Genomic DNA, 12,032 nt, shown 5'->3' on the forward strand with positions numbered 1-12,032 from the left:
GGGTCGGTGTGCTCATTCTGGTGCTCTTTGCTTTTAGAGAACATAACATTTTATTTCAGAAAAAAAAAAGGCGCCGTAAACACAGTGGAGAAATGGCTAAATTATATCAACTTCCAGCAGCAGCTGTTTGACAGAAAATAGAGCCGCATGTTTTTCCAACACTTGACATACATGAGTTCAGATTTCATCCTCTAAATGACACTCTTAACTTAAGAGATTGTTTGTGGGGTGTTGCTGCTTCTGCAGCCATACCTCCCTCAGCTGTTTATGTTTTTCTTGGCGCTGATGTGAAGTATCACTTCTATGGTCACTGATTCCGCAGAGACAGAAAAATTGAAACGTACAGTTTCTCACCAAGTCACTGTCAAGACGATCCGCAGAGATGCTTATATATGCATGTGGACGAGCCACACAGAGTGCGGACTTTGCATGTTTAATCTAAATTATGACAGAAACATAAAGTTTGAATCACGTCCAACAAAGGCGAAGCAAACACCAAAAACTTTAAATTCTCCACATTTTAAGCCTTTCTAAATCTGACTTGCTTTTGAAACAAAAACTCTCACTGATCCATTACATGGTTTATCCATTTTTCCTTTTAACTCTCCACCTGTGAAGTTTTTTGTGTGTTCCAATAAAAGCATCAATTAAACCTGAACTTTGTCAACAAAGATGCAGGAAACGCATAAAAGAAAGAGTGACTTGAGATGAGAGCAACATGGAACAGCAGTGGACAGAACTGAACAAAAATTAGAATTTATTGTTTCTTAATAGGAAAATTATTTTATGTCTTGCAGCAAAAAAACAAAATATTCTGAATGTTTTGAAATGGCAAATTGAAATTACCTTTTTTGAAACGTTTAAAGCTTTGATTAAACAAATTTCAAAAAATTGTGAAGCTAATTTATTGATTAAATTTGGACATTTTGAGTTTTAAGGACCCAAAATGGTCTGATAGTGGAATAGCATCTTACTAAATCATCTTACCAAAGGGCATCCATCCATCCGTCCATCCATCCATCCATCCATCCATCCGTCCATCCATCCATCCATCCATCCATCCATCCGTCCGTCCGTCCATCCATCCATCCATCCATCCATCCGTCCATCCATCCATCCATCCATCCATCCATCCATCCATCCATCCATCCATCCACCCACTCATTCACTCATTCATTCATTCATTCATTCATTAATTCATTCATTCATTCATTCATTCATTCATTCATTCATTCAATTTTTTCAAAGAGTAATTGACTTACTTTGGATGAGCCGTTTGTAAAAGGCCTTGCTAGTCAAAAATGAGAGAGATCATTTATATTTTACTTACCTTTAAAACAACTGATTGTGACACAAGTAAACTAAATCATATACAAATAAATTGGATTGATATTTGAAGTACAGTCATGTAATTAATTTAGCAGTGTTTTATTTTCCTGTATCTCACCTCATTTTTTAAGTATTTTTTGGATGAAATATCTTTGAATAATCTTTGACATAAGGCTTCTGTTGAAACTGGTCCCTCTCTAGGACTGCCGCCTTCCTGGACATCCGCTTGCTGGACTCCACAGACTGAGAGGGATGCGCTCTGGCGGTCTGACAAGCAGGATACTCCAGGCTTTACGGGGAGACTAAACACTAATCTGACAAGAGCCAAAGCGAGGCAGGGCGAGGCGGTGCTGAGCTGCTGACACTGATCATGCTAAACACCCTTTCTCCTTCTTCACACCAACTTAATGTCTCCTCCTCTTCTTCCTCTTGTAATCACTCACTCTGCCCTCCTCTGTGCATAAAAACTCAGAGAAATCCACAGTAAACCCTTCAACCACAACCTCTTTTGAGATATCGTTTTTTTCAGCTAAAAAAATGACACAAGAAAAAAGTCACCTGGTACTACAGTTAGAAAGCCTGCAGTGAAACAGCGCTGGCCTCCATCTTTTATATGTGCTGGACCTATGCAGAGCTGGAGCATGGATTCCAACTACTAAGAGCTAAGACATGATACACATGATACACTCTGGAGAGCATGCCAGTTCATTGCCAGGCTATGCACAACAGAGTTTGAATCAGGACGTTTTTTGCTGTGAAGGTACGTTCACATTGCCCTCTGCAATGCTCTTTCAAGCAGCCTACAAATGTGAAAGTTATAGTCCCATTAGCTGTCATGTACCTGGCTGTGAGAAATTTCTTATCTGCATTTGACCCATCCCACGGGGGAGCAGTGAGCGGCAGACACAGCTGTGCTCTGGAACCATTTGGTGGTTAAACCCCCCAATCCAACCCCATATTGCTGAGTGCATGCAGGGAGGCATTGGATTCCATTTTTAGAATCTTTGGTATGACTAGGCTGAGGATTTGAACTCACAGCCTTCCAGTCTAAGGGTTTGTTCTCCACCACAAGGCCACTGCACTTGTTTCTCTTTCGGCTTTTCCCATCAGGGGTTGCCACAGCGAACGAGTCGCATGGTAAACTTGGCAATGTTTTACGCCGGATGCCCTTCCTGACGCAACCCTCTCAAAGCAACCAGGCTTGGGACTGGCACAGAAGTAGAGAAGGGAACAGGAAGAAGCCCGGAGTCGAACCCTGGTTTCACGGACGGAAGGCGCCGCAAACCAGCACGAGCTAAACCGGCTCCCACAAGGCCACTGCACTTAAAGATGTGTTTTGGGCTTCTGTGTTCAAAACTCCAGTATTCACGCATAGCTAAGCGAGTTTCCACAACCGTTTTCAGGCGTACGAAACATGTGTCCATTGAACACAAGTTGAAATTTGAACCGGGTCAAAGTTTGACTAATCATGGACTCGGATTTGGTAGTGACGAAAAGATAGCGTCCTTTTTCATTCATGGAAGTGCCAACCATTTTAAAAATTGATCATGGAGGAGAAATTAATAATTGGCTGGAATTCTATGACACAGAGTCATACATATACCCCAATAGTGCTGTGAGAGAAAAAACCTGGAGTAAGATTCACGAGATTTGAAATTTATGTACCAAATCTTTTCCAACTGTTGGTGGTGGACGCGGTGGTAAACTGTAGCAAAACAAAAAGAAGTATCCCAGCTTGTCCAGTGTGAACACCATATTCTAAAATGCATTCTTAAATGTGTGTTACATCCCAGATGTGATTGTAGCATTAGACAATGCCATTTCCCTTTGCAATCCAAAACACCAAATAATAAAATAAAAACTCTGAAAAGTTTTTGATCCATATTGCTAAAATTCAGGTACATCCTGAAAAGAATGAGCTATATTTGACTTGTTTGCTTCTTCCTACCTGGATTGGCTTCATTATAAATGAACTAAACAAGATAGCTTCAAAATTAACATCAGCATGTGGGCAGAGTCATTTTTGGAGCCTGAAATAAGACCTTGCCTCCTCTGTAGCACCTTTTGCCAGCTCTCAGGCATTCTTCTCCAAAGTGGGATTAGTCTTATCTAAAATAAGAGAATTAAAGCTCTTTTCCAGTTGTTTCCACCACTCAGGGCTCAGCTTAATGAGGGCCAGTAATAGACTTTTTCCCTGTGGTTAACTTGCTAAAGCCCTCGCAGCACCTCTGGCTGTTGGTTTTCAGTTTGGTCGGCTTGACTAAAAGTTCAAATGCAGATGAGTTCTGTATGTTTTCATGCATTTTGTCCATCAGTGGAGAAGAGGCGAACTGGCTTTATCCGTACGAGTGTCAAACAAAACGGATTCCTCAGAAAGAAACTGTGATGTTCTGCTGTTGCAGGGAGCGCCGCTGTCAGCCCTACAGCAGATTTCCAAGTGGAATATCTGCCAAAGTCAATGCAGAATGTACTGCAGGCATAAACAAATGCACTCATTATTCATGCTTTTTTAGTTTCTCTTTGTATTTTCACTGAAAATAAACCAGCTTGACTCTTTAAAAAAGCAGGTTTGTTATTCTTCTAGCTCTCATCATTACTGTAGAGCAGCTGGATTCACTGACCACTGAGCTCCTCTTCCCTCATCAAAACATTAGGGCTTAATCCATTCAGTGCCACAAAAGTTATTCAATTCGGTACAAAGGCAAAAACAATCTGAATGTAAAAAATGTCCTACCATGGCAAGGCATTTACATGCAGTAATTGAAAGATCCACAACAAAAACACAATGAAATAAACAATAAACAGGAGAAAAGAAAAAGAAAAGACCCTGAACTTAGAAAAGAAATGGAAATGAATGAGATGAAAAGTATGGAAGTGGCAAAATTCAGAGGGTATTCACTGACCTCTGCAAAAATAGTCTTATGAAAGTAAAATGACTGTTGTTTCAAGTATAAATGTCTCACTTTCTCTCTTGCAAGAACAGTAATGTTGTCAAGAAAGTTTTTCAACGGCAAACTAATCTTAGTTTAAGAAACAAGTGACTAGAATTTATTTTTCATAATTTCTTTTATAATTTTTCTCATCGCTTTCGCAGATTTTTTGCTTATTTAAAGACATTTTTCCATTTAAAAGACGTATTGACTTACTTCAAGGTGTCTGTTTTTTTATAGCGTTTTGTATAATTCTGACTGTAAAACAACATCAGGAGAACTTTTAGGTCTGTTTTCTAGGAAATCGGAAGGTGCTTCAGAGACCTGATGACAGGAAGTGCAACTGCTATGATCTTTTTGGGAGATGCATGTCAACAGTAGATCCCAGTGAATATAAAAAGCAATGATCTGGCTTCTATAAATCTGATGAGACGCTTTTAATGCATTTTTTGACTGTGTGAGAGAACTCAACCAAGTCAGTGGGATGTCCTCCTGAGCTGGCTTATTTCCAGCTCTAACGAAACTACATCAACTCAGTCGCCATTAATTCGCAATATGGACACTGCCATACTGGAACCAGATGACGTCAGTGAGCAGTGAACGGTCCAAGTCATTCTGAGTCACTGTTTCCATGGCAGCCACTCTCGCTAATCCGAAGTGAGGTTGTTGGAAGTCGACACCTCTAACACTGAAAGCGGGCTCTGGAGAATCTCTGGAGAACATTTATTGAGACATTGATGGGTCAGTTTATAATTTGAAGAACTTGCAATAAAGAAGGAGAAATATAAAAAAAATATATAGGATTAGCAAGAACATGTTAAAAATACACTACATGCAGGAATGGTTATTCTGAAAAAGAGAATGACTGAGTAATAGCTGTTAAGATCCGTCTTAAAAAAAGGGGAAATTTTGTTCTGAAAGAACTTTGAGCTCTTAAGGGGTTTATATCTTATTGGTTTCACAATTTCTTTTATTTTTTTCTGTCATTTTTATCATTTAACCTTTGAATTAATTTTCCTTCTGCTGTAACTCTACAAAGTTATTAACCATAGGATCAAACTAATCTTTGTCTAAATGAAAATTGTGAGAAAGTCAGGTATGATTTAAACAAAGCAGCAAATTAAATAACCCTCCTTAATGGAAATGTCAAACTAAGATTGACTGTTTTCTGAGGACTTTTGATAAAACCTCAGACATGCAGACACCGACAGAATGAGGATGACAGGTCATTATCAACAGGGCTCTGCAACACACACAAAAAAGAAAGATGGAAAATAGTGAATTCTCCCACCGCTCATTGACTTTTCACACAAGTTGTGCATTTACAGGACGCAGGAAAGTGGAGGGGGAGAGAAAAAGAACAGCCGGCTGCTGAGATAAGAGCATGCGAGTCAGAACGCAACAGGGAGAAATAAAAAAAAAAAAGAGCAGATGAGCAGCCAAATGAGGTCAGTTTAATTTTCTTGTCACAAAGGAACGGAACAGGGCATTCAAAAACTTCTATAAATCTATAGAAAGTTTAACATTGATGGTCTTCATAAAAAAAACTGAGCAGAGAGAACACGAAACATAGAAATCCTTTCATGTGGACATCGTCCTGTAGCATCGTGTCAAATGTCAGGAACTCTGCAGCCTTGATTTTCAACGATTATCAAAAGAAGCAGGCAGAGCGTTTGCAGCAGCAACTTCTGTAACAGTTCCGCTATGGGAAAGAAACTCCAGGTGATATTTCTGTCCTGTTTCCCATTGAATGCCATTATCAAAGGTATCAAAAAAGGTCAATTTTCTGTCATTCAGAGCTTTGAAATTACTTTTGAACACATACAACATATTTTCCTGCTGATTTCAAAATGGCTGCTTCAGTAAAATCTCAAAAACAATTTTGGCGGGAAAGGTTGTGCTCATTTCAAAGCTTAATGGTAAAAATAACTCATCTATTGTTTTTTTGCTTTTGTTTTTCTAAACGACTACTTGCTGTATTGAAAGAATGTGAAACTTGTTGATATGAATGCCTTACTATACAGTTACACCATTTTAAAATTGTGTGAATGAATTTTGAGATGGTGGGTAAATAAGATGCTTTTTTCCCCTAAACTCTCATGTCAATATTTTTGCATCCTAATCTAACATTGTTTAGAGCAAAAACCTACAAAATAATTCAACGTATCATTATTGATAATGTCTCATCAAAAAAATGATTGTTGCTTCTTTTTGAGGCTTTCATCAAAAGGTTTAAAAACATCCTTATTCCAAAGAATTTTGTTTTTATTTTGTCAATTCTTTGATGGAGTGGACCTTACAGGTTTAAATTAAATTCACAATATCTGTCTAACAAAGCAAAAAAAAACAAAACAAAAAAAAAAAACCTAGAAAACCTTTTCACCCTCATTGAAATACTGTCCGGTATGTCGTCAATGTTTATAGACATTTTTCAGATGGATGAATGACAGAACCAAGAATTCTTAATGCCATTTCTGTCTAATTCTTCATGTCAACGGACAAAATAATAAAAAATCAAAGGCAGTGAAAATTAGTGCTACATCTTCAAGCCCCTAATAGAGTTCAGTTTGACATCAAATATGATGAAGTGTAAAAAATGAAGAAGTATGAATTCATACAGAGACTCACCACTGATAGTTGCCCTTTTTGGCAGAATGGTAATGGCTCCCACAGCAGCATCCTCCAGCTGGTAGATTGGACTGTTTTTGGATCCCCAGCTGTCGGAACCAATCCACAGGAAGTGACCGATTTGCTCGGCTCGCTTGGTGGCGTTCAGGATTCCCCTGCACCCGAACGCAACACGGAGTCAAAAGAGACAGATCTTTTCATCATCAGTCATAATTTTTTTGAGCGCGAGCTGAACAGGACATCAATCTCCCGTTCCAGAACGTTATTATTTTTCAGCTTTTCATTAAAAAAAAAAGGTTTTAAAAGACAAAAATGTATTTACAGTGTACAGTGTTATCCACAAATTCATTCAACGGCACAGATTGAGTACCTGATGTCCTCATCAGAGGCGAACAGGATGACCGCTCGAGCGTAACGAGTGTTAAGCAGGAGCCGAATCGTTTTGTCAAAGTCAGGAGGTTTGCGATTGTGGGGGATCTTCAGGGACTGAGCGATACAGATTCCACCTGAGGAGACAAAAGAAAACAAAATAAAAATTGGAGGTAACATCCTGCTAAGTTGCTGCAGGAGGATCAAAAAGAGTTATTTACTGGCTTTACTGTCAATGACTTTAACCTTTCAGCAGCATCCTTAAAGGGTTCTCCCCAGAGTTTGTTCTGGAGGTTGAAAGCAGCAGTGAAAGTCACTGCAACTGAAGCGAGTAAAAAGACGGAAAAACAGGAAGAGAAGAAAGAGGCTGCAGCTCCGCTGACATTACAAAAACTGCCTACATCTAAGCAGCAGAAGTCTTCAGCCTGAGACGCTGCAGCTAGCAAAAAATGTCACTCAACGTTTCCTCTTTCCCTGCAGAAGTCATTTCCGCTTTCATCTGCTCTGTGTTTCAACCCTTTAATTCCTATGAAGGTTCCACGGCACGACAATCGTTTTGGGGGAAAATCAAGGTTCTGTTTGAACTGTGCTGGCCCTGATAAACCCGAACCTCCCCGGTAATATGCCAAGGCTGCAGGGAATGATGGGTTTCTTATGTCTGCATAATCACTGCATCTGCTGCCATAAATTCACTCCACTGAGTTTGACAGCTGCCGAGAAGCAAAACTGAGCATTTTCACAACAAACACCCCAGAAATGGTAAATCATTACATTTTTGAGGCTCCGTGACATCACACATCTAGATACTTAAATACTCGTCACAATTTACCATCCAACAAGCTGTAAAATAGTACAAACCCAAACATGGTGAAAGCTTTTGACACACAATCGCAAATCAGTTTCATTTTATTTTACTCTTATTTTGGCCTTTGTTATTATTATTATCATTATTATCATTATTACACATTAAAAAAATTAGAACGATAAAACACAAGTTTATTTCTTAACAAAGTCTTTACGTTTGAAAATTGTTTCTCATTTACATAAAAAACTTCTCTGCAAATCCAATTTCTAAGGCAGTGATACAAGATAAGAAAAAAAAAAGTTCAAACCTGAAAAGTTGAAGTGTAAAGGACAATTTTTATTTTATTTTATCTTAAACACACACATTGGATTGTTCCTCACTGGTATCATCCAGGATTCTGATCAGTAAAAGTGATCCCTGAAGTGGGACGGGTGTGTTAACAGTTTTCCCTGGACAACAACGTTCAGAAAATGAGCGACTGGGTGGGAAAAAGTGAATGACTTTGTAATCCATATCCCATCCATAGGTCACTTCCTCACAAGACAGAACATTGTGATCTTACAACTAGTTGACTTAATTGATTAATCAATTTATATTCCTACGATCCAAGCAGATCGATCTGTCTAAGGCAAGTTGTTGATCGAATTGACCAAAACCATTATAAAATTGTTTGTTCTAATAACAAACAGTGGGCTGAACTTCATGAAACTAAAATGTGAATGATTTTTGCAATTGAGTCTTGTTAACTTGTTTGTTTGTACACATGATTCATTTACACTTCAATATCTTGAAAGAATACAAAGAATCTGGAAAAGTTCACCAGCACCGTTCAGTACCCAGGTATTTATCTCTGAGACACACTGGTTGGATATTTAGCTAAAAATGTACTGGATCGATTTTAGGTCAGTGAATCGGATCGTTCAAAACAAACCAATATTGACTAAGAATCATATCATAAACCACAAATTGAGCTATCCCTCAAATATGAATAATTTGAGCCATAAAACAATGTCAAAAAACAATAACATAAAAAAAGACATTGCAAAAATGCTGTTTATGAGTTTACTTTGGTATCAAGGTTTTCTTTGTCTAGCAGGATAGCAGCTATTTTTTGAAACCACTCTCCAGTGGTCATTTTTTGAATTGCATTTTTTTGTATTGCAGTGTCATATTACACTTTGGTTCTGCTCAAATTAGTGAGAACATGGGAGACGTTAACAGTAAAGGTTCTGAGTATCAAGAAAAGAACAAGTGCCAGAATAGTGCAGGCTAAAAGAAATCTTAATAGTGAAGGAACATAGCCACTTTCTTTACTGAATCCATGACAAGTATTTATGTATTTTGGTCCAGCTTTAACATCAAAAACCTCCTTTAATTGTGCTTCAAAAACCTACACAATCACATCTGTCACACAGACAAACTGCCACCTATTTTTATCTAATATAAAACATAAACAACAGAATATATTTAGTTATAGAAACATAATTCAAACTTTTTATATTTTTTTTCATTGTGCTATGTTGTCCCTCCTCTTTATTGACTTCGGGAATCTAAGTTAAAAATATGATAAGAAATACAATTCAGTTAAGATTCAAATTTTGAATAGGCAAGTAAACAGAAACCTAGACACACAGATGATCTCTAAGGTGGATGCAAATAGGTTTGTGAGCTGCCTGAAGAACCTGACCCACATCCAGGGCCTAAAAAAACAGCTGCACACCCACAGGGGGAGTCCAGGCATTTATACGTGCAGTTGTGTCCTCTAAAACTGAGTTTCATGAGATGCTTAACAATTAGTTGAAAATATTCTACTTTTACAACAGGGGATGTTCCACTACTCCGACATGTTAGGGCAGCTCACTCCCTGCAAAAGACTCACTTCTTTATTCTTTTTGTTTTTTTTTTGCTCCTGAATAATGTTTTTTTAATCCTTTATAATAGATGTGATCAACATTTCTTCAGGTTTTCTGGAGGACACATTTTTTTCTCAACTATAAATCATAATGGGTTACTAGAAGGAAAAGTTTCTCCTGTGTGCAAAATAAAAAAGCTTACTCATCAGGTTTTATGCTGGAATTATTCATAGGTTAGGTGTAAGGGCCTGGACAGTGAAACACAAAAAAAAAAATCAATAGGATCTCTTTGAAAATGTCATGCGAATGACAAGGTATGGAAAGAAGTGACAGGAAAACCTTGTCGAAGACTTTTGGAATAAACAACTTTTGATAAAAAAAACAAAAAAAAAAACACATGAAGCTACTTTACATTCAAGAACCTGCTGAAATGTTCTTGAACATGGGATTGTGTTCACACTGGACTGTCACTACTCGATGTCAGCACACATGATGTCCGCAACCTACAGTTAGAAGTTCAAAAAATCTTCAAAGAAGGTTTTTCACTGCTATATTCCGATTTATGAAAGACTTGGCGTCTTATAATTCCGGCAGACACAAACAGTGTTTTTTTGATTTCTCTTTCATGAGCAATTTTCAAACGGTTCGCACTTCCGTAAATTAAAGGGGACGTCATCCGGACGTCACAACTAAATCATTGTCTGTGATTGCTCAAAGTTCCACCTGGTTTAGCTTTCAACTCTCAATGACAAAATGGTAATGCGTTTTTTTATGTAAAGCCTGAAACCAGTCGTAGTCATTTGTGTAGCGACACGTAAATGCTGAAGCCTGAAACACGCATCTACATAGACTTTAGATTAAAAGTGGTTGCGTAAACACGCTTTGCCAAGGGGTTGGGGATTGCCTAAGAGTTTTTAGCATTACTGTGAATACTGTGATACATGAGACTATTATATGTAGAGACAGTTTTAGAGGCAAGATCTGAGCTTTCTCCAATTTTACTAGAAAGTTTGGTCTAAAGATTGTGGTTGTGGAATTCTCTATTTTTTGTGTTTCAGCATGGTGGTATAGTTTCATCATGTGGTGCACTTCCTTGTTTTTTTTAAATACTTAAAAGTCTTCTCTGGTGAAGAAGCAAAGAGGTCTAATCCAGCTCATACAGAAAAGCCAAAGCATGTTCCAGTTGGATCATCATCCCACAACCCTCAGCTGAGAGCCTATGCAGCTCAAAGAGTGGTCGTTGAGTCTCCTCATCTCAGATTCAGCTGCAGCTATGCATCAGATATGAGCACAGCCGAGCCGCTCTGGGCCCAGTCAACAAATGAATTAAACATTGGCCATTCAGTATTCAGCTACTAACACCACAGTGCCCTCGTCAGATCTCATATTTACAGTTTTCTGTGTGCGGACAAATTTACTGCATCAGGACTAAATCATCGCCGCACTCAGACAATATGAATGGGTTTCAGGGAAGATTTAATTTAAATGCCATGGTGGACTCAAGGCCAAGCCTCCACAAAGATGCCAGCCACCAAACTGTGGAGGGATGGAAATCTGAAGAGCTGAAAGCGATAATCATAATAATAATGGATTTCAGTAAAACATTTGCCTGCAGAACAAACTCCATCTGCTATTTTATGAATATTCCACAAGAACAATCACAGCAATCAGCATTTGGGTTCTGTCTGCTTATTTTTGCACATTTGAAAATCTACCAAAAGGAAGAGAACGTGGTCTACCTCTGAGTGTTTTTGTGAAAAATGTGTTTCCTTCGGGTAAATATTTCTGTTCAGCACAGCAAAGCTTATACAAACTTGTGCAATAAACTACGACTATGTCACAACGATTTAAAGCCGGCTTCTGACGCCTCCAGCTGACTACACTGGCGTTTTCTCCAACACAATAAAGCCAGCATGTGTCACTAGTGTGTGCCGTCTTAAAGAGGTATTGCTTATTTCAGGCAGTGACATCAGGTTGGAATAAAAAACAAATCTCACATTCCTTCAGGCCTTTACTGTAAAACAATTACATTCTGTGGCTTCCTCTGAAACCTCTGCACAGTTTGAGGATTGTTTTCAAAACCCTAAATAATTAAGTCTCCTCATCCCGGAGGCGCTG

The 12,032-nt window shown here is 38.4% G+C and overlaps 1 protein-coding gene across 1 annotated transcript in view; it reads right to left on the reverse strand.

Moving 5' to 3' along the window:
- The window catches only part of LOC101164051 (metabotropic glutamate receptor 7), a 206,934-nt gene that overhangs the window by 84,811 nt on the left and 110,091 nt on the right, over positions 1-12,032 (reverse strand). The window contains exons 3-4 of the mRNA XM_004069018.4: positions 7,258-7,393; positions 6,888-7,042 (exon numbers count right to left, since the gene is read on the reverse strand). Of these exons, the coding sequence (XP_004069066.1) occupies positions 6,888-7,042; positions 7,258-7,393 (291 nt within the window). The remainder of the gene's footprint in view (positions 1-6,887; positions 7,043-7,257; positions 7,394-12,032) is intronic.

Source organism: Oryzias latipes, chromosome 5 (assembly GCF_002234675.1).
Source record: "Oryzias latipes chromosome 5, ASM223467v1".
Classification (NCBI taxonomy): Eukaryota; Metazoa; Chordata; class Actinopteri; order Beloniformes; family Adrianichthyidae; genus Oryzias; species Oryzias latipes.